Source organism: Scyliorhinus torazame, chromosome 3, assembly GCF_047496885.1.
Source record: "Scyliorhinus torazame isolate Kashiwa2021f chromosome 3, sScyTor2.1, whole genome shotgun sequence".
Lineage (NCBI taxonomy): Eukaryota > Metazoa > Chordata > Chondrichthyes > Carcharhiniformes > Scyliorhinidae > Scyliorhinus > Scyliorhinus torazame.
Genome location: NC_092709.1, coordinates 68,801,834 through 68,824,950, shown reverse-complemented (window position 1 = coordinate 68,824,950; position 23,117 = coordinate 68,801,834). Strand labels below are relative to the sequence as shown.

At 47.7% G+C, this 23,117-nt stretch overlaps 1 protein-coding gene across 6 annotated transcripts in view; it reads left to right on the top strand.

Annotated features, from left to right (window-relative positions):
- Positions 1 to 23,117, top strand: part of LOC140408507 (glutamate receptor 2) — a 332,477-nt gene that overhangs the window by 267,925 nt on the left and 41,435 nt on the right. For all 6 annotated transcript variants that reach the window (XR_011940120.1, XM_072495791.1, XM_072495790.1 and 3 more), the window contains 5 exons: positions 6,973 to 7,140; positions 9,185 to 9,289; positions 9,673 to 9,783; positions 18,909 to 19,115; positions 20,025 to 20,395. Coding sequence is in view for 5 of the 6 variants with exons in the window: in XM_072495791.1 (XP_072351892.1) it covers positions 6,973 to 7,140; positions 9,185 to 9,289; positions 9,673 to 9,783; positions 18,909 to 19,115; positions 20,025 to 20,395 (962 nt within the window). In the remaining variant the exon portion in view is untranslated. The remainder of the gene's footprint in view (positions 1 to 6,972; positions 7,141 to 9,184; positions 9,290 to 9,672; positions 9,784 to 18,908; positions 19,116 to 20,024; positions 20,396 to 23,117) is intronic.

Sequence of the window (23,117 nt, the reverse complement as noted above, 5' to 3'; positions counted from 1 at the left end):
TCCCGGCTCACTCAGCTCCCGCGCTGTTTTCACTGTCCCGGCTCACTCAGCTCCCGCGCTGTTTTCACTGTCCCGGCTCACTCACCTCCCGCACTGTTTTCACTGTCCCGGCTCACTCAGCTCCCGCGCTGTTTTCACTGTCCCGGCTCACTCAGCTCCCGCGCTGTTTTCAGAGTCCCGGCTCACTCAGCTCCCACGCTGTTTTCAGAGTCCCAGCTCACTCAGCTCTCGCGCTGTTTTCACTGTCCCGGCTCACTCACCTCCCGCGCTGTTTTCAGAGTCCCGGCTCACTCACCTCCCGCGCTGTTTTCAGAGTCCCGGCTCACTCAGCTCCCGCGCTGTTTTCACAGTCCCGGCTCACTCAGCTCCCGCGCTGTTTTCACTGTCCCAGCTCACTCAGCTCCCGCGCTGTTTTCACTGTCCCGGCTCACTCACCTCCCGCGCTGTTTTCAGAGTCCTGGCTCACTCACCTCCCGCGCTGTTTTCAGAGTCCCGGCTCACTCAGCTCCCGCGCTGTTTTCACAGTCCCGGCTCACTCAGCTCCCGCGCTGTTTTCACTGTCCCGGCTCACTCAGCTCCCGCGCTGTTTTCACAGTCCCGGCTCTCTCAGCTCCCGCGCTGTTTTCATTGTCCCGGCTCACTCAGCTCCCGCGCTGTTTTCACTGTCCCGGCTCACTCAGCTCCCGCGCTGTTTTCACAGTCCCGGCTCTCTCAGCTCCCGCGCTGTTTTCATTGTCCCGGCTCACTCAGCTCCCGCGCTGTTTTCACTGTCCCGGCTCACTCAGCTCTCGCGCTGCTTTCACTGTCCCAGCTCACTCACCTCCCGCGCTGTTTTCACTGTCCCGGCTCACTCAGCTCTCGCGCTGTTTTCAGAGTCCCGGCTCACTCAGCTCTCGCGCTGTTTTCACTGTCCCGGCTCACTCAGCTCTCGCGCTGCTTTCACTGTCCCAGCTCACTCACCTGCCGCGCTGTTTTCAGAGTCCCGGCTCACTCAGCTCTCGCGCTGTTTTCAGAGCCCCGGCTCACTCAGCTCTCGCGCTGTTTTCACTGTCCCGGCTCACTCAGCTCTCGCGCTGTTTTCAGAGTCCCGGCTCACTCAGCTCCCGCGCTGTTTTCACTGTCCCGGCTCACTCACCTCCCGCGCTGTTTTCAGAGTCCCGGCTCACTCACCTCCCGCGCTGTTTTCACTGTCCCGGCTCACTCAGCTCTCGCGCTGTTTTCACTGTCCCGGCTCACTCACCTCCCGCGCTGTTTTCAGAGTCCCGGCTCATTCACCTCCCGCGCTGTTTTCAGAGTTCCGGCTCACTCAGCTCCCGCGCTGTTTTCACTGTCCCGGCTCACTCAGCTCCCGCGCTGTTTTCACTGTCCCGGCTCACTCACCTTCCGCGCTGTTTTCACTGTCGCGGCTCACTCAGCTCCCGCGCTGTTTTCAGAGTCCCGGCTCACTCAGCTCCCGCGCTGTTTTCAGAGTTCCGGCTCACTCAGCTCCCGCGTTGTTTTCACTGTCCCGGCTCACTCACCTCCCGCGCTGTTTTCAGAGTCCCGGCTCACTCATCTCTCGCGCTGTTTTCACTGTCCAGAAGAAGGAGGCTTATGTAAAGATGAGACATGAAGGTTCAGTTAGGGCGCTCGAGAGTTACAAGTTAGCTTGGAAGGACCTAAAGAGAGAGCTAAGAAGAGCCAGGAGGGGACATGAGAAGTCTTTGGCAGGTAGGATCAAGGATAACCCTCAAGCTTTCTATAGATATGTCAGGAATAAAGGAATGACTAGGGTAAGAGTAGGGCCAGTCAAGGACAGTAGTGGGAAGTTGTGCTTGGAGTCCGAGGAGATAGGAGAGGTGCTAAATGAATATTTTTCGTCAGTATTCACACAGGAAAAAGACAATGTTGTCGAGGAGAATACTGAGATTCAGGCTACTAGACTAGAAGGGCTTGAGGTTCATAAGGAGGAGATGCTAGCAATTCTGGAAAGTGTGAAAATAGATAAGTCCCCTGGGCCGGATGGGATTTATCCTAGGATTCCCTGGGAAGCTAGGGAGGAGATTGCTGAGCCTTTGGCTTTGATCTTTAAGTCATCTTTGTCTACAGGAATAGTGCCAGAAGACTGGAGGATAGCAAATGTTGTCCTCTTGTTCAAGAAGGGGAGTAGAGACAATCCCGGTAACTATAGGCCAGTGAGCCTTACATCTGTTGTGGGCAAAATCTTGGAAAGGTTTATAAGAGATAGGATGTATAATCATCTGGAAAGGAATAATTTGATTAGAGATAGTCAACACAGTTTTGTGAAGGGTAGGTCATGCCTCACAAACCTTATTGAGTTATTTGAGAAGGTGACCAAACAGGTGGATGAGGATAAAGCAGTTGATGTGGTGTATATGGTTTTCAGTAAAGCGTTTGATAAGGTTCCCCATGGTAGGCTACTGCAGAAAATACGGAGGCATGGGATTCAGGGTGATTTAGCAGTTTGGATCAGAAATTGGCTAGCTGGAAGAAGACAAAGGGTGGTGGTTGATGGGAAATGTTCAGACTGGAGTCTAGTTACTAGTGGTGTACCACAAGGATCTGTTTTGGGGCCACTGTTGTTTGTCATTTTTATAAATGACCTGGAGGAGGACGTAGAAGGATGGGTGAGTAAATTTGCAGATGACACTAAAGTCGGTGGAGTTGTGGACAGTGCGGACGGATGTTACAAGTTACAGAGGGACATAGATAAGCTGCAGCGCTGGGCTGAGAGGTGGTAAATGGAGTTTAATGCAGAAAAGTTTGAGGTGATTCATTTTGGAAGGAATTACAGGAAGACAGAGTACTGGGCTAATGGTAAGATTCTTGGCAGTGTGGATGAGCAGAGAGATCTCGGTGTCCATGTACAGAGATCTCGGTGTCCATGTACATAGATCCCTGAAAGTTGCCACCCAGGTTGAGAGGGTTGTTAAGAAGGCGTACGGTGTGTTACCTTTTATTGGTAGAGGAATTGAGTTTCGGAGCCATGAGATCATGTTGCAGCTGTACAAAACTCTGGTGCGGCCGCATTTGGAGTATTGCGTGCAGTTCTGGTCGCCGCATTATAGGAAGGATGTGGAAGCATTGGAAAGGGTGCAGAGGAGATTTACCAGAATGTTGCCTGGTATGGAGGGAAGATCTTATGAGGAAAAGCTGAGGGACTTGAGGCTGTTTTCGTTAGAGAGAAGAAGGTTAAGAGATGACTGAATTGAGGCATACAAGATGATCAGAGGACTGTATAGGGTGGACAGTGAGAGCCTTCTTCCTCGGATGGTGACATCTAGCACGAGGGGACATAGCTTTAAATTGAGGGGAGATAGATATAAGACAGATGTCAGAGGTAGGTTCTTTACTCAGAGAGTAGTAAGGGCATGGAATGCCCTGCCTGCAACAGTAGTGGACTCGCCAACACTAAGGGCATTCAAATGGTCATTGGATAGACATGTGGACGATCAGGGAATAGTGTAGATGGGCTTTAGAGTGGTTTCACAGGTCGGCGCAACATCGAGGGCCGAAGGGCCTGTACTGCGCTGTTATGTTCTATGTTCTATCTAGTTCCTGCCAACGGGAAGGTATCCAGGAAGTTCGCAAACCATTTTGTGCCCGGCGCAAAACTTGTTTTTGGCCTCTCCTGGAACTTTCTGAGGTAGTGGGATTTGTTCCGGTTGGAAAGCTGCCAGAAAATCACCCCATAGAGTGCATCAAAGCTATTCTGCGTGACATTAGCTATCCTGATCAGATTATTATTTATTGTGTATCACATAAACTCGCAAATGTTATGGGCCAGGGTTTTGAAAACATCAAAGTATATTATGGAGTTTCCCTGACCTATAACTATTTATTGATTTTGGTTACAATAAGGGCAGCATGGTAGCATGGTGGATAGCACAATGGCTTCACAGCTCCAGGGTCCCAGGTTCGATTCCCTGCTTGGGTCACTGTCTGTGCGGAGTCTTCCTAGGTGACCAAGGGAAGAGATGGTCGAGTGAGGGAACGATGGTTGACAAGAGAGGTTGAATGTCTTGTTAAGAGGAAAAAGGAGACTTATGTAAGGCTGAGGAAACAAGGTTCAGACAGGTCGCTGGAGGGATACAAGACAGCCAGGAGGGAACTGAAGAAAGGGATTAGGAGAGCTAAGAGATGGCATGAACAATCTTTGGCGGGTAGGATCAAGGAAAACCCCAAGGCCTTTTACACACATGTGAGAAATATGAGAATGACTAGAGCGAGGGTAGGTCCGATCAAGGACAGTAGCGGGAGATTGTGTATTGAGTCTGAAGAGATAGGAGAGGTCTTGAACGAGTACTTTTCTTCTGTATTGACAAATGAGAGGGGCCATATTGTTGCAGAGGACAGTGTGAAACAGACTGGTAAGCTCGAGGAAATACTTGTTAGGAAGGAAGATGTGTTGGGCATTTTGAAAAACTTGAGGATAGACAAGTCCCCCGGGCCTGACGGGATATATCCAAGGATTCTATGGGAAGCAAGAGATGAAATTGCAGAGCCGTTGGGAATGATCTTTTCGTCCTCACTGTCAACAGGAGTGGTACCAGGGGATTGGAGAGTGGCGAATGTCGTGCCCCTGTTCAAAAAAGGGACTAGGGATAACCCTGGGAATTGCAGGCCAGTTAGTCTTACTTCGGTGGTAGGCAAAGTCATGGAAAGGATACTGAAGGATAGGATTTCTGAGCATCTGGAAAGACACTGCTTGATTAGGGATAGTCAGCACGGATTTGTGAGGGGTAGGTCCTGCCTTACAAGTCTTATTGAATTCTTTGAGGAGGTGACCAAGCATGTGGATGAAGGTAAAGCAGTGGATGTAGTGTACATGGATTTTAGAAAGGCATTTGATAAGGTTCCCCATGGTAGGCTTCTGCAGAAAGTAAGGAGGCATGGGATTGTGGGAAATTTGGCTAGTTGGATAACGAACTGGCTAACCGATAGAAGTCAGAGAGTGGTGGTGGATGGCAAATATTCAGCCTGGATCCCAGTTACCAGTGGCGTACCGTAGGGATCAGTTCTGGGTCCTCTGCTGTTTGTGATTTTCATTAATGACTTGGATGAGGGAGTTGAAGGGTGGGTCAGTAAATTTGCAGACGATACGAAGATTGGTGGAGTTGTGGATAGTGAGGAGGGCTGTTGTCGGCTGCAAAGAGACATAGATAGGATGCAGAGCTGGGCTGAGAAGTGGGAGATGGAGTTTAACCCTGAAAAGTGTGAGGTTGTCCATTTTGGAAGGACAAATATGAATACGGAATACAGGGTTAACGGTAGAGTTCTTGGCAATGTGGAGGAGCAGAGAGATCTTGGGGTCTATGTTCATACAACTTTGAAAGTTGCCACTCAAGTGGATAGAACTGTGAAGAAGGCCTATGGTGTGCTAGCGTTCATTAACAGAGGGATTGAATTTAAGAGCCGTGAGGTGATGATGCAGCTGTACAAAACTTTGGTAAGGCCACATTTGGAGTACTGTGTACAGTTCTGGTCGCCTCATTTTAGGAAGGATGTGGAAGCTTTGGAAAAGGTGCAAAGGAGATTTACCAGGATGTTGCCTGGAATGGAGAGTAGGTCTTACGAGGAAAGGTTGAGGGTGCTAGGCCTTTTCTCATTAGAACGGAGAAGGATGAGGGGTGACTTGATAGAGGTTTATAAGATAATCAGGGGAATAGATAGAGTAGACAGTCAGAGACTTTTTCCCCGGGTGGAACAAACCATTACAAGGGGACATAAATTTAAGGTGAATGGTGGAAGATATAGGGGGGATGTCAGAGGTAGGTTCTTTACCCAGAGAGTAGTGGGGGCATGGAATGCACTGCCTGTGGAAGTAGTTGAGTCAGAAACATTAGGGACCTTCAAGCAGCTATTGAATAGGTACATGGATTACGGTAAAATGATATAGTGTAGATTTATTTGTTCTTAAGGGCAGCACGGTAGCATTGTGGATAGCACAGTTGCTTCGCAGCTCCAGGGTCCCAGGTTCGGTTCCGGCTTGGGTCGCTGTCTGTGCGGAGTCTGCACGTCCTCCCCGCGTGTGCGTGGGTTTCCTCCGGGTGCTCTGGTTTCCTCCCAGGGTCCAAAGATGTGCAGGTTAGGTGGATTGGCCATATAAATTGCCCTTAGTGTCCAAAATTGCCCTTAGTGTTGGGTGGAGGTGTTGACCTTGGGTAGGGTGCTCTTTACAAGAGCCGGTGCAGACTCAGTGGGCCGAATGGCCTCCTTCTGCACTGTAAATTCAATGATAATCTATGATTAATCTAGGACAAAGGTTCGACACAACATCGTGGGCCCAAGGGCCTGTTCTGTGCTGTATTTTTCTATGTTCTATGTTCTCCCCATGTCTGCGTGGGTTTCCTCCGGGTACTCCAGTTTCCTCCCACAGTCCAAAGATGTGCCGGTTAGGTGGATTGGCCATGATAAATTGCCCTTAGTGTCCAAAATTGCCCTTAGTGTTGGGTTGGGTGGGGTTACTGGGTTATGGGGATAGGGTGGAGGTGTGGACCTTGGGTAGGGTGCTCTTTCCAAGAGCCGGTGCAGACTCGATGGGCCGAATGGCCTCCTTCTGCACTGTAAATTCTATGATCTAATTCAATGATCTATGATCCGTCCTGAAAGTGCCAGGACTTGTAACTTCACAGTCTATGATGTCTGTTTTTAAAGCTGAAATTTAGTGGCTGAAGGAGAATCTAGGGAGACAGCACAATGCATGATTCATGACCTTCTCCTTTGTGTCTTAGCCACTATTTATCCTTCAACCAACACCATCAAAAGAGATTAATTGGTCAGTTATCTCAATGCTGCTTGTTGGAGCTTCTTGTGTTCAAATGGACTTTCACAATTGTCTACAAAACAGCAGTGTCAGCTCCTTAGTGTGTACTTCATGAGTTGTGAAGCACCTTAGGACATCTGGAGGTCATAAAAGTTGCTCCTTACGTGCAAGTTCTTTCTCCATTCATTTGTATGTTTGGTTTTCAGTATACTTCTGCTCTGACCTATGATGCTGTTCAAGTGATGACCGAAGCATTCCGCTATCTACGCAAACAACGGATTGACATCTCCAGGAGAGGAAGCACTGGGGATTGTCTTGCTAACCCCGCTGTACCCTGGGGACAGGGCATCGAAATAGAAAGAGCATTAAAATTGGTAGGTAACTTTTGGTTTATAAGAAACAGAAATATTTAAAATGTACAAAGTGTAATACAAAGGGTGGAAATATGTTGGCAGTGGCACAAAACGGGTGATATTGGGTTACCTGTTCTATGCAGTGGCTGGCATTCACTTTCATTGCAGTCAATTAAAATAGGTACCAGCATCTCCATATAATGGGCAGCTGATCCAAGTGCATCAATTTGTGCTACCGCCCAAGGCGGATTTCTACCTCAAGATTTGCTCAACCTAGACCATAATCCTCATGAATTGACACTCCTTTGCCAATAGTTTATATATTGTGCACATTAAGATAATAGATGGGCACCAGATAATATATTTTTATCTTTGCTACCTATTTTGTTTTCAGAACTTTAATTCTTCAGTTGGGGGAAACACTTATTTTGCTGCTTACTATATGTTAGTGTACTTTTATTCAATTCACATTAGGCATTTAATTATGGACATTGCTGACAAAGCAGCATTTATTGCTTATCTCTATTTGCTCTTGAGAATGTGCTCTTAAACCTTCTTCTTCAATCTCTGCAGTCCATTTTGTAAGTTACTTCCTGCTTCTATTTGCATATAGAATAGGATAGAATCTCTGTGGTGCAGAAGGTGGCCATTCGGCCCATCAAGCCTGCACCGACCCTTGGAACGATCACCCTAACTAGGACCACGCCCCCACCACTATCCCCAGACCCAGTAACCCCACCTAATCTTTTGGACACTAAGTGGTAATTTAGCATAGCCAATCCATCTAGCCTGCATATCTTTGGACTGTGGGAGGAAACCCACACAGACATGGGGCGGAAAAGCAACACAGACAGTCACCTGAGGCCAGAATTGAACCCAGGTCCCTGGCGCTTTGAGACAGCAGTGCTAACCACTGTACCACCGTGCCACCCCAAGCTATAAGGTGTAGGGAGATTGTGTTTACTTACTAGCTGAGAACTTTTGACACTGTCATGTAGTAAAAGATCCAGACTAATTGACTGGTTATTTTACTCAGTGATCAACAGATGCAAAAGCCTACATTCACTGAATTAGATTGAGTCTGGGTACCTTTTCTTCACTACAGATTATAACCTGTAAGTATCCTGACACTGCTGAAGTCTCTATGCACATCACCTCTTTGTCACTTTGCTAACAGCATTTATAGAAACTGCCAAAGCAAATAATGAATGAGATGGTTTACCAATTACATCACTGCCATGATATGCAGACATGCAGATAATGATATACAGACAGGCAGCTAATGAACACAGAGAACAGGACATGACCAATGAGCAGGCAGGACACTCAGGGGTGGTATCTCACTATAAAAGGCACGAGACACTCACACTCCGCCTCTTTCCACTGATGAACATCTACAGAGTGAGTCAGGGTGTATGTACAGTATCACACCTCCAGTACGTGGCTAAGAGCTAGTCTGGTTCAGTCAGACAGAGTAACCACACTGAGGTTAGCAGAGAGTCAAACTCATGGAGAACTGTGCTAACTGTGCTCCTGGTTCAATAAATCAGATTGAACTAACTTCAAGGTCTGGAGTATCTTTTGGTTAAAGCTGCATCCAGTTGCAGCCTGTGTTATCCCAGAGTACATAACACATCAACCACTTTATTCTGAGTTGTGAAATCTAACGGACTGTGATGGTCCAAACTATTCTCTTCAGAGCTGTGTGGTATTTCTCAGAAGAGATTTTTGTCACTGTCAGATACGTTTCTCCAGCTGTGTGTTTTGCAATAGAACCTCAATTAATTGCAAATCGCTAAGGGGTATTAGAGCTGTCTGTCCCTTACGTGTCAGCACCAATAGCATAAAAGGAACCAATTTAAAAAAAAATGAAATCCAAGAAATCATTAGATTGCCAACAGGTACTCCTCATGGGTAACATTCCAGATCTATCTTGGTAATTGGACCCTGCAGAATGCTTTTACTGACTGTACAATCAGTTGTTGAAATTTGACACACATAACTCATTAAATGATGTCTGCAAATGAACTGAAAGACATTTTTTCCTCCTCATTTCCTAATATAGGTCCGTATTGATGGTTTAACTGGAAATATTCAGTTTGATCAATTTGGAAGAAGAGTGAATTATACAGTTAACATCATGGAACTCAAAAATAGCGGTCCCCGGAAGGTAATAGTGCGACTTATAGTGAATCGTTACAACAATAATTGTTTAAGATTTTTTTCTTTGAACATCAATAAATACCATTGTTAAGATGTTTGTAATTTAGAACTGGCTTATTTTCTTCAAGTATGGATCTTTAGGTGCCAGTTAATCATACGCGCATGCTCTATTATCTATTCTACTTGGAGGGACCTTCGCGAGTGACTCGTATAGTTTGCTGATGGGACATTTACCATGTTGCTATGGGATACATTTATAGAAGGAACAAAGTGTAAAATGTTTGGTTGGTTTCTGCTGTGGCTAGCGACTGACACAGAGGAGCATGCGTGTTTGATGTGAACAGGGCATGATACTAAACATTTCTAACAATTGTATTGTGAAACTGACAGATTGGATACTGGAACGAAGTCGACAAGATGGTTGTCACGGCTACAGATTTTCTTGGTGGAAATGAGACTGCAGGAATGGAGAATAAAACCGTTGTAGTAACAAGTATTATGGTATGTTGATGACCAGATGTTGTAAAGAATTTTCAATCTTGATTAAAGGATTAATTAGTACACAAACGTAAGTGAGAGTAGCTAGATTGTTCTCTCAACATTAATCAATCTATCTTTTTACATTTTGTGTTATTTTTGTAAAGTTTAACCATTTCAAACTTTTAAATAGTAATTTGTCAAATTAGAAACTGCATTCTTCTGCTACAATTGCATCAATAGACTATTTCAAACAGTGAGGCTTCCAGAGAGAGTGGTTAAACAGAGAAACGTCTGGACTTTAGGACAGAGATGCGCAGAAATTTCTTCATCCAGAGAGTGGTCGGCCTGTGGAATTAGTTACCACGGGAAGTTGAAGGCAAAACATTCTTTATTTTCTAAAAGCAGTTAAATATAGCACTAAGGGTGAAGGGGATCAAAGGATATGGGGGGGAAAGTGGGATTAGGCTATTGAGTTGGATGAACAGCCATGATCACAATGAATGGCAGAGCGGGCTCGAAGGGCAGAATGGCCTCCACCTGCTTCTATTTTCTATGTTTCTATGACTGAGAGATTCACACAGTGCGACTTCAGGAGAGAGAGGTTAACACAGTGCGACTTGAGGAGAGAGAGGTTAACACACTGAGACTTCAGGAGAGAGAGGTTAACACAGTGCGACTTGAGGAGAGAGAGGTTAACACACTGAGACTTCAGGGGCGAAATTCTCCCCCAACGGCGGGTGCCCGCCGACTGGCACCAAAGCCGGCGCCAATCAGACGGGCATCGCGCCGGCCCAAAGGTGCGGAAGTCTCCGCATCTTTGGCGGCCTAGCCCCAACATTGAGGGGCTAGGCCGACGCCGGAGGGATTTCCGCCCCGCCAGCTGGCGGAAATGGCGTTTGTTGCCCCGCCAGCTGGCGCGGAAATGCGGTGCATGCGCGGGAGCGTCAGCGGCCGCTGTCAGTTTCCCGCGCATGCGCAGTGGGGAGAGTCTCTTCCACCTCCGCCATGGTGGAGGCCGTGGCGGAGGCGGAAGGGAAAGAGTGCCCCCACGGCACAGGCCCGCCCGCGGATTGGTGGGCCCCGATCACGGGCCAGGCCACCGTGGGGGCACCCCCCGGGGTCAGATCGCCCCGCGCCCCCCCCCAGGACCCCGCAGCCCGCCCACGCCGCCTGGTCCCGCCAGTAAATACCAGGTTTGATTTACGCCGGCGGGACAGGCAATTCCTGGGCGGGACTTCGGCCCATCTGGGCCGGAGAATCCAGCGGGGGGTCCCGCCAACCGGCGCGGTCGGATTCCCGCCCCCGCCCAATCTCCGGGTGCGGAGACTTCGGCGGGGGCGGGATTCACGGCGGCCAACGGCCATTCTCCGACCCGGCGGGGGGTCGGAGAATGACGCCCCAGGAGAGAGAGGTTAACACACTGAGTCTTCAGGAGAGAGAGGTTAACACACTGAGTCTTCAGGAGAGAGAGGTTAACACAGTGAGACTTCAGGAGAGAGAGGTTAACACAATGAGACTTCAGGAGAGAGAGGTTAACACAGTGAGACTTCAGGAGAGAGAGGTTAACACAGTGCGACTTGAGGAGAGAGAGGTTAACACAGTGCGACTTGAGGAGAGAGAGGTTAACACAGTGCGACTTGAGGAGAGAGAGGTTAACACAGTGCGACTTGAGGAGAGAGAGGTTAACACAGTGCGACTTGAGGAGAGAGAGGTTAACACAGTGCGACTTGAGGAGAGAGAGGTTAACACAGTGCGACTTGAGGAGAGAGAGGTTAACACACTGAGACTTCAGGAGAGAGAGGTTAACACACTGAGTCTTCAGGAGAGAGAGGTTAACACAGTGAGACTTCAGGAGAGAGAGGTTAACACAGTGAGACTTCAGGAGAGAGAGGTTAACACAGTGAGACTTCAGGGGCGTCATTCTCCGACCCCCCCGCCGGGTCGGAGAATCGCCGGGGGCTGCCGTGAATCCCGCCCCCGCCGGTTGCCGAAGTCTCCGGTACCGGATATTCGGCGGGAGCGGGAATCGGGCCGCGCCGGTTGGCGGGCCCCCCCGCTGGATTCTCTGGCCCGGATGGGCCGAAGTCCCGCCGATAAATTGCCTGTCCCGCCGGCGTAAATTAGAGTACCTATTTACCGGTGGGACAAGGCGGCGTGGGCGGGCTCCGGGGTCCTGGGGGGGGGCGCGGGGCGATCTGGCCCCGGGGGGTGCCCCCACGGTGGCCTGGCCCGCGATCGGGGCCCACCGATCCGCGGGCGGGCCTGTGCCGTGGGGGCACTCTTTCCCTTCCGCCTCCGCAACGGTCTCCACCATGGCGGAGGCGGAAGAGACTCTCCCCACTGCGCATACGTGGGAAACTGTCAGCGGCCGCTGACGCTCCTGCTCCCGCGCATGCGCCGCTCCGTAATGTCATTTCCGCGCCAGCTGGCGGGGCAACAAAGGCCGTTTCCACCAGCTGGCTGGGCGGAAATCCCTCCGGCGCCGGCCTAGCCCCTCAATGTTGGGGCTGGGCCCCCAAAGATGCGGAGCATTCCGCACCTTTGGGGCGGCGCGATGCCCGTCTGATTGGCGCCGTTTTGGGCGCCAGTCAGCGGAAATCGCGCCGTTTGTGGAGAATGTCGCCCCAGGAAAGAGAGGTTAACGCACTGAGACTTCAGGAGGGAGGGGTTAACACACTGAGACTTCAGGAGAGAGAGGTTAACACAATGAGACTTCAGGAGAGAGAGGTTAACACACTGAGACTTCAGGAGAGAGAGGTTAACACAATGAGACTTCAGGAGAGAGAGGTTAACACAATGAGACTTCAGGAGGGAGGGGTTAACACACTGAGACTTCAGGAGAGAGAGGTTAACACAATGAGACTTCAGGAGAGAGAGGTTAACACAGTGAGACTTCAGGAGAGAGAGGTTAACACAGTGAGACTTCAGGAGAGAGAGGTTAACACAATGAGACTTCAGGAGAGAGAGGTTAACACAGCGAGACTTCAGGAGGGAGGGGTTAACACACTGAGACTTCAGGAGAGGGAGGTTAACACACTGAGACTTCAGGAGAGAGAGGTTAACACACTGAGACTTCAGGAGAGAGAGGTTAACACAGTGAGACTTCAGGAGGGAGGGGTTAACACACTGAGACTTCAGGAGGGAGAGGTTAACACACTGAGACTTCAGGAGGGAGGGGTTAACACAGTGAGACTTCAGGAGGGAGGGGTTAACACAGCGAGACTTCAGGAGAGAGAGGTTAACACACTGAGACTTCAGGAGAGAGAGGTTAACACACTGAGACTTCAGGAGAGAGAGGTTAACACACTGAGACTTCAGGAGAGAGAGGTTAACACAGCGAGACTTCAGGAGAGAGCAGTGAGTTTTAGTTTATAAAAAACAGTGAACAGTGTCATCACAGGAAAGCAGTAACTTGATTGGCTTGTGAGTAACTCCACCTAGGGAGAGAGTGTAAATAGCAGGAAATTAGAAAAAATGTAAATTTTAAGTCATTTTTCCTGGTAAAGGTTTATTCTCATACTAAAGTTTACATTAGTACAATAAACAATGGTAAGGAAAGGTACTAAATACAATTTATAAAGGAAGATAATTATTTAAGACAGATGACAGATGGGACCAAACCAGATTCTATGGATTTCTTAACAACCCAGCCAGGTGCTTGTCACACCATGAGCCACCCAGTCCCACTGTCTGTCTTCCCCACAAGGATATCCAATCTCTATATTTGAAGTATTTGGTATTCTCTTCCAAAATCTATTTCCAATTGGACACCTTCAACAAGAATCCACTTCCAGGGTTTCAATCCCACCTTCTGTGATTCCTTTCCTCAGATCTCCGCGAACTCGCAAGCTTCATCTTCTAAGCACAGTATCAGATCTTTGGCTGTGCTGAGTAGAACACGACTGCTCCAAAGGATGCCTTTGCCCTTATGGACCGTACCACTGAGTCACCAACTTTTGACTCTCCTCTTGGATCTTCAGGCTTCTCTTGAGCCCACTTTCTTCAATGTCTGGTCCCTATAGCTCTCTCTCGTTAATTCGGAGCCGATTGCACTGCCCATTTTTCTCAACTTTACTAAACAGGATCTGTTTCTGATCCCTGTCCATGGGCTGTACCTAGGACCTTCTTTTGGGAACTCTTTCTGTCCTATTCCTTGTTTGGAACCTTCTTCTTTATTTGGGATCTTCTCCCTGTCCCCCTCCTATGGATTAACGCCTAGGACACACTCTCTGCAAAGGTGCTCCTGTTCGGGTCACCTGACTTTCAGTTTTCACCCCCAGACCCGATACCTGACATGGGCAACCTGTTACCCAGGCACCAACCACGGCAAGCCTGGCAGTGCCACCTGGGCACCCTGGAAGTGCCAGCATGGGACTGCCAGGGTGTCCAGGTGGCAGTGTCAATGTGCTGGACTGGCAGTGCCAAGGTGCCAGGCTGCCAGCAGGAGTGCCAGTGTACCATCCTGTTCAATACCCGGTCATCCAGGCTAATAGCTAATAGCTTGGGCCCCGGGAGAAAACTGTGCAGGCATATTTAAATGAGCTTCATGGCTCATTTAAATCTGCTCATCTTGATCCCGCCATCTCGCGAGACTTTTCGAGCCTCGCGAATCTCATAAGAGGCCTCCTGCGAGATTCAACTGCCTTGTCCTGCCACCAAGTTGGGCGCGACGAGGCCGTTAAATCACGCCCGAAATCAATGACTCAGATGGATGGGCTGAATGTATGGTTATTGAATTTGCCGATGACACCAAGGCAGGAAAATAAGTTGTCAAGGTGAGTGAGAGGTCCTGAAAATGGATATCGGCAGGTTAAGTGAGCAAGCAGAAATTTGACAAATTGAGTATAACATGGGTAAATGTAAACTTGTCGATTTTGGCAGGAAGAATAGAAAAGCAGTATACTATTTAAATCGAAAGAAAGGCATTTATTGCACGAGAAATGGAATGTGAAAGTGGTGAGATTTTACTGCAGGACTTTGGTGAGATCACTTTGGGAGTATTGTGTAGAGTTTTGGTCTCATTATTTGAACAATGATATAGGGCTGGATTCTCCAGGTCACCCAGCCGCATGTTTTGCGGCGGTGCGCCGTCTCCTCGCGGCGGGACTCTCTCTTCCTGCCGCTTGTCAATGGGATTTCCCACTGAAGCCACCCCACGCCGCTGGGAAACCCATGGGCGGGGGTGCACTGCCGACGGGAACAGAGAATCCCAAAAGCCGGAGGATTCTGGGCAAAATTGCTTGAGAAGCAGTTCAGAGTCAGTTCATTCCTGGGATGAAGTGCTTATGATTTGAAGAAAGGTTAAACAGCAAAGGCCTTTACCTATTGGAGTTTAGACGAATGAGAGGTGATCTTATTGAAATGTACAGGATCTTCAGGACACTGGATAGGGTAGATACTGGGAGGATGTTTCCTTTTGGGGGGGAAACGCGGGGCACGAATCTCCCGTTTCGAAACAAAGTGCTCCCACCAGCGGGAAAAACAAAATTATTCCCATTGGTGCTAGGAGTGTCGCCGAGGTGGAATTCCCTAGAATGCTAAAATATACATAGCTGGTAGCATGTTGGTCAGCCTGCAACTACCGATTTGAAAAGGGCTCCCCGATCCAGTGTCCAGAGTTGGGCCGTGCCCCCCCCCCCACCCCCACAATGAATATGTTGTTCCCCCCTCTGACAAGGGTGCATCCCCAACCCCTCAGAAAAGAGGGGCATCCTCCCCCACATCACAAAAATAATGGGTCACGCCCCACATCACGCAAGCATGAGGGTGACCTGACCCATCCCTCATTCCCCCCTCAGCCACCCCTCCCAGCCTTTCCTCAGCTCGCCTTTCAGGCCCCCCCCCCCTTCAAATACCTCCTCAAATACTTCGCCTTTACCACAATCAGGTCAGTCATGATTGTATTGAATGGTGGAGCAGACTTGAAGGGCCAAATGGTCTACTCCTACTGATGGGTCCTGTGGTCCGATGTTGCAACTTTGAATTTTGGATTTGAATATGTTTTCTGCCTTTTGTTATGGGACTGTGAATGTTCCTGTTTTGAGAGTTTAACAATTTTCATTGTGAAATCCCAAGTTTTTGTCAGCACCAATCTATTAACATTTTGACGTTCCACATGTGACCAATTTTGATGCATGCAGATATTGATTTCACACTTCCAAGTACAGCACCTCCAGGGAAGAAAGTGTCTTGTACTGCCAGCACTACTTCTTCACTTCACTGCTGTAATACACAGCAAATGAAAATTGGACAGTTTCATTAATGGACTTGTTTCATCAGTTTTATGCTCAGGGAGAAAGCTGAAAGTCTAACTCTGATCAAAAGTAACAGGCGTCGCCAGAGAATTAAATTCATCAAATGGAAAATAACACCAATTAATATTAAGGGACTCGAAAGGCCTTTAATTGGCCTGAGTAGAAGCAGCGATCTTTGCAATGATGACAGGAAATCGGTCTTAATTATGATTTCTTCACATAATGGGAAACTCATTTCTATAATCATCGGCTGAGGCTGCAAAAATTTGTTTTCATTAATTCGATGGTTCATTTTAATACTAATCCCGATGACTCATGTTCAAACCACTGGTCTAGTTGAAATTCAAGCACCACATTCTTAGTCCTGCCATTCCTTTGCTCGGGGCATGAGGTGAACTTCCACATGTTGGTAGAATGCTCATTCTGCATTCGAAGAAAATGGTGGCTGTATCAATCTCTCTGAGGGAGTGTGCCTTCTGTCAGTGGATCGTGGGACTCCACAGGGGGTCATGCAGAAACTCTTCCAGGGCATCATCATGTTTATGGCAGGAGACAGCTGTGGTCGCCTAGAGGAAATTTAAAATTTTTAAACTTCTATAAATATTTAAATTTATTGAAAAGCAAAACAAATATTTAAAATTATTTTTATCAAGCCATATTTTACATGAATATTGCCAGTAAAGCTCACACGAGTATTAAATTCTGGATAAGGAAAGAATGCGCAGGGCTTCTTTGAACTCTAATATATATGACTGTGGGGGCGATTCTCCGATATGGAGGCCAAGTGTTCGCGCCGTCGTTAACGCCGTCGCGTTTCACGACGGTGTGAACAGGGCCCGGGAACGACCTGTTCTGGCCCCCATAGGGGGCCAGCACGACGCTGGAGTGGCTCACAGCGCTCCAGCGTCGCCGCGCCAACCCGCACATGCGCAGTTGGGACAGCCCAATCCTGCGCATGCGCAGGGAATGTCTTATGCACGCCGGCCCCTCACCAACATGGGGCCGGTGTTCTGGGGCCGCGTGCGGAAGGAGGTAGGCCCGGGGGGGGGGGGGGGGGGGAGAGGCCGGCCCGCCGATAGGTGGGCCTCGATCGTGGGCCAGACCCCATCGGAGGCCACCCCGGCGAAGGAGCCCCCTATCTCCCCCACAGGCCGCCCCCCAGCGTTCCCGCAGAGTTCCCGCCGGCAGCAACCAGGGGTGGACGGCGCCGGTGGGAACCTGTCGTGTCATAGCGGCCGCTCAGCCCATCCGGGCCGGAGAATCGCCGCTCGCCGGTTCTCCGAGCGGCCCGGTGCGAATCGGTGCCGCTGGTTTCTGGGGGTGGGAGAATTGCGTGCGGGAGTCAGGCCGGCGGGGCGCGATTCGCGCGGCACCCTGGCGATTCTACCACCCAGCGTCGGGGGGTAGAATAGCGCCCTATGTAAATTTGAAACTGAACATCAAGGATATTTCTCTCGATAAAAAAACATTTAAACAATGTGTCAATTTTTAGCAATTTTAGTGGTCCCTAACTCTTGAAGTAAGCGCTATTTATGCATTTAATGCAAACGTTTATAGCTTGGAAATATATTACTTTTTGTAGGGCTACCTGGTAACACGGTTCATTGGAGTACTAATGAGGTAATCTATGGAACTGAAGAAAATTGATTCATCTTTTCCCACATAGCAAACTTCTATTCTTAGCTATGTCATCAAGATGAGTCAGCAATGGAGTTCACAAAGGGGGCTGACGCCCTTTCCTTTGCTTCCCTAATCGCCCGCTGAAGAATCCTGCTCGCTGGTGATCAGCAGCACCACCCAAAGCAGCAGACTGGCTGGCAGACCTGTTGGAATTTCTCCACCTGCAGATAATCAAATTCTTCATCCGAGGGTCAGAGGAGGGCATCCGCAAAACATGGAGGCCATTCACCAACTTGTTTCAGGACTATAGCACAGTGGTTAGCACTGTTGTTTCACAGCACCAGGGACCCGGGTTTGATTCCCGGCTTGGGTCACTCTCTGTGCGGAGTCTGCACGTTCTCCTTGTGTCTGCGTGGGTTTCCTCCGGGTGCTTTGGTTACCTCCCATAGTCCAATAATGTAGACCGGTCACGCTAAATTCCCTCGTAGTGTCCAAAAGTTAGGTGGGTTGCTGGTTTCGGAGACAGACACCTCCTGGGGGCTTAGGTAGGGTGCTCTTTCAGGGACCTGTGTAGACTTGATAGGCCGAATGGTCTCCTTCTGCACTGTAAATTCTTTGATTCTATGACCTGTTTGAAGCCAACAGCCAATAGACTGAGGGGAGTGGGGGTGGGGGACATAGGAGCCAACAAGACAACAGGGAACAGGTAGAGAGGAGAGGGAAGGGGGGGGGCATGGAGTGAGAAGGGGAAAGGGTCTGGGAATGGCTGGAACAGACAATAGGGGGCTGAGAGCAAATCCACAAAGAACAAGATTCCAAAGAAACACCTAAAAATTGAGGGTGGGATAAGGAGAGGGTAGGGCCAATTGACAGAGGGGAAGGGGAAAGAGGAGGGGAAAGAGTTGCACCTATGTCAATAGGCGACAATCACCTTTTGTAAAATATGTGATCTAATGAAGTATCTTAAAATAACAAAAAGGGTATGGGAGGCTAACCGGGGGTGGGTGGTGGTGGGGGTGGGGGGGGGGGGGGGGGGCGGTGTACAGTGTATAAAGTGAAAACATTCAATCAGAACACTTTTTTTATAAATGGAGTCCATGGATTCTCATAGAGTTGAGAGGAAATGTCAGGCTGTTGTGTACCAGTTGTCTGCCAGTTCAAGAATAGCTGAAGCAAAGGATGTTGCTTGGCTGCGATACTGTTCAGAGAATGCTGTATGACATGGAATTGACCGGAAAAAAATGTTTCATGATGCAAACTTTCTTATCATAGGAATCGCCCTATGTTATGCTGAAGAAGAATTATGAGCAATTTGAAGGAAACGACCAATATGAAGGTTATTGTGTCGATCTAGCTGCTGAAATAGCCAAACATTGTGGCTTTAAGTACAAACTTTCCATAGTGCCCGATGGGAAGTACGGCGCCCGGGATGGGGAAACAAAAGTGTGGAACGGAATGGTGGGAGAGCTGGTTTATGGGGTAAGAGCACAAAATATTAAGTGAATTTGTCCCAGATCCTTCGATTCGATGATTTAAAACACAACAGATGATTGCCAAGAAGAGAATAAAGGTTCTGATGCTGGTTTTGCCACACAGGCAATATGTCTATTGTCAGGAACTATGGAAATGTAACTGTTTTAATTCTGCCTTGACTATATATAAGTAAGATACTCTGTTCTGTTATTTCCAGAAATGAAGGAATCAAGGAAATCATGTGATGATGATGGATAATTACATTTCCTAAAGTAACAAGATACATTTAATGAAAGATGAATATAAACTATTTTCACATTACAGGTTTGGTAGCACAAATGCAAACCTTTGAATAAAAAATTGCTGTTGGCCTTCAATTGGACAATTTGTTGAGTAGAATTTCCTTTTGCAGTATTGGATCAAACGACTTTCTGCACGATAAACAAATTTAGTCCCCCTCTGGACAGAATGTTTTCCACATCATTATGAACAGTTCATATGCATGTTTAATTTGTTAGAGGAAATGCAATGATTCGTGGGATGCAATGGGGATTCTGATCTTTGTAGTTTTGAATAACATGAAGAAACTCTGATTTATGGTATTATTGTATTTTATTTTGAATAAATCACGGCCTTGGGACAACTCCCCTCAGTTATCTAACAATAATTGAACACAATGTTTTTAAAATTATAATAGGAAATTCATAACAGCATCTATGAAGAGAGAAGATGGATTAATTTTGACAGCCTTCATCAAAACTGAATGATTATATCAACATTGCAATTTAAAATGCCAGTGGTGGAACATCACTTTTACCCGGCCAAAAATATATATTGCTGGTGTGATATAATCTTATTCATTAATAAAGATTTTAAATTCAGCTTTTGTTTCTACCTGTGTTTTTGTTTTTGCAGAAGGCAGATATTGCAGTAGCTCCACTGACAATAACATTGGTAAGAGAAGAGGTGATCGACTTTTCAAAACCCTTCATGAGCCTTGGGATATCCATCATGATAAAGAAGCCTCAGAAGTCGAAGCCAGGAGTATTTTCCTTTCTAGATCCATTAGCCTATGAAATCTGGATGTGCATTGTCTTCGCTTACATCGGGGTCAGCGTAGTTTTATTCCTGGTCAGCAGATTTAGTCCATATGAGTGGCACACCGAAGAATATGAAGATGGACGTGAAACACAAAGTAACGACCAAACTAATGAATTTGGGATATTTAATAGTCTCTGGTTTTCTCTGGGTGCCTTTATGCAGCAAGGATGCGATATTTCGCCAAGGTTGGTCACTCAAGCATTTTAGCTTTGTGCATTTTTGGTCCCTAAATGATGCCATGGTGGATATATATTCGCACTTAAAGCAGACTTTTTCTCTTTTTTTAAAAAAAAAGAGTGGAAAAAAACATTAAAAAATGGATTTATACTTTTTGGTCTGAGAAAGGGAAACAAAAACATTAAAAAAGAAGTTTTATTCAGACCAGAGAAGTACACGAATGATGCATCAAAATGTCATTCATGTATTTCCACAGTGGACTTATATGCACCATGCCGCTGAGACTGTAAAATGCATAAGGTTACAGTCATTTCATAGTCCTCTTGGAGGGGTACCGTGTTTTTGCTGCATATTCCCATTTTACAATCCACGGTTATGTGTATCTAACAGAGGCGAATGAGAGGAACGGTGACGAATGGTAAGAATTTACAACCAATAGGTCATCACTCATCCATTCATCCAATTGTTTCTTATTCACGATAACATGCTTTTGGTAAACTCAAAACAAAAGGAACGTCTTTTGTAATAATGTGCATTAATAGACTCCTGGCTCTTTACACCCCAGTAAGAAACGAGCAATTAATGTGTTGACAGAGGTTTCATTGAGATGGCTGAGATCTTTTATTGAGAATCCATTGTTAAGCATCAAATGTGCTAGGGTATTTTATCTGAAGGAAGTGTTGAGGGAAGATAAAAGTGCCTTATTTTTCTATTTATGCCTCTTTGAACAAACATACCTAGCTTATCTATCTTAAAGACTAGGATGGGCCAAAATTCTTCATCAATAAACATATACTACACTGTTAGTGCAGTAAGTTAAGGGTTTAGACAAACCTGGTTTGAAAGATGACAGTCAGGATGTGCTCTACTCAGAGTATTTTCTTCATGGATCTGGCTTTTTCATAAATTTGCAGAATAACTTTGATATTGCCTTGCTTATTTAGTGTGTAATTCATTGTGTGTATCATTTATTTTGTTTGTAAAACAAAAGAGATACATTAAGATTGAAAACTTTAATCTCCCCGATATTGTAGCCAGGTACATACACTGCTTGCCATGTTAGACTGGCAATATGTGACTCAAATCAATCTCATGTGTTTGAAGCACTTCTTCACCTACCCTTTTTACAAAAATGGATTGTGTTCTGCATCACCGACTTGAGGGGAGGTAGTCACCTTGAAAATTGTTGAGAAAATAGTCGTATTTTTCTTCACCTCTTTTCTTAAATACACCAATATGCTTAGTTATTTTGAATATCTAAAGAAATGACAAAGAAATAATTACTTCCAAGCAAGAAGTTTTGCAGTTTATTAACAGCGTATTAGTCGCACCTAACCATGTTAATAGGCTACAGGTAAATAATCACCATAATTAGCCATTGTTCATGAACTCACTATTTGTCATGTTTAATCCATTCTAACCTCTGGCAGAGATATTGGGTTGGAATCTCCGGTCCGCCAGCTGTGTGTTTCTTGGCTGCGTGCTGGTGGCAGGATTTTATCTTTCCACCGTTTGACAGCGGGATTTCTCATTGTAACTGCTCCACGCTACCCGGAAACTCATGAGTTGGGGTGCGCTGCCGGCCGAAAAACTAAATCGCAACGACTGGCGAATTCAGGCCAATTTGCTAGATGCTTTCTATTTTTATAGTCCAGGTTTTAAGCAGATAATTGGCGGGACTCTCTGGTTTCTGAAATTAAGTGTTGACGGCAATGCAGAATCCGTGGACTTTCACGACAGAAAAACTGGCGCCACACCTGGACCGATTCTGCTGCTGTTAAGGGGCAGTGCCACATGGAACGGTGCCGGATTCCCCAGTTTTGCGATTGACACTCAGGAGGCTGACAAGCTACAGCCGCATATACACACTTCACTCCCCACACACACCATCCCAGCTGGCAAGATGACAGCAAGGAGATGCAGCTGGTTTCACTAAAGCTGAGCTGGAGACAATCCTATAACCCCGGCCCGCGAAGGAAGTTGGCAGCTGCCGCTGTTGGGCGCAGGTGGCAGAAGCAGCCAGTGCCGTGGGCAACACTGACCGGACCAGCCAGCAGTGCCAGATGAAGCTGCACAACCTCCTCATGGTGTCCAGGGAAAGTAGGCAACACCGTGCCCCTGGCACTACCTCCCATCCTCCAAAATCGTAACCAGACTCCCCCCCCCCCCCCCAACACGGAGGATGGCCGAATGCCCAGATTGCCCCACATGCCGGCACCCATACCCGCTACCATGGCCAGGTGAAGTCACCAGCTGCCCCCGCCCCCTCCTCCCCACCCCAGGAGAAGGCCGCGCGCCGCCGCCGGAGCGGGAGAAGATGGAGGCCAGACCTGCAGCCCCTCACCATGGCAGAGCAGAGGGCGCTATAAGTGGTCGGTGGCCCTGAGTAAAGGGAGATCGCCGGGGCAGCATGGTAGCATAGTGGTTAGCACAGATTCTACACAGCTCCACGGTCCCAGGTTTAATTCCCGACTGGGTCACTGTCTGTGCGGAGTCTGCACGTTCTCCCCGTGTCTGCGTGGATTACCTCCGGGTGCTCCGGTTTCCTCCCACAGCCCAAAGATGTGTGGGTTAGGTGGATTGGCCGTGCTTAATTGCTCTTAGTGTCCAAAAAAAGGTTAAGTGGGGGTTACTGGGTTACGGGGATAGGGTAGGTATGTGGGCTTGAGTAGGGTGCTCTTTGTAAGGGCCGGTGCAGACTCGATGGGCCAAATGGTCTCCTTCTGCACT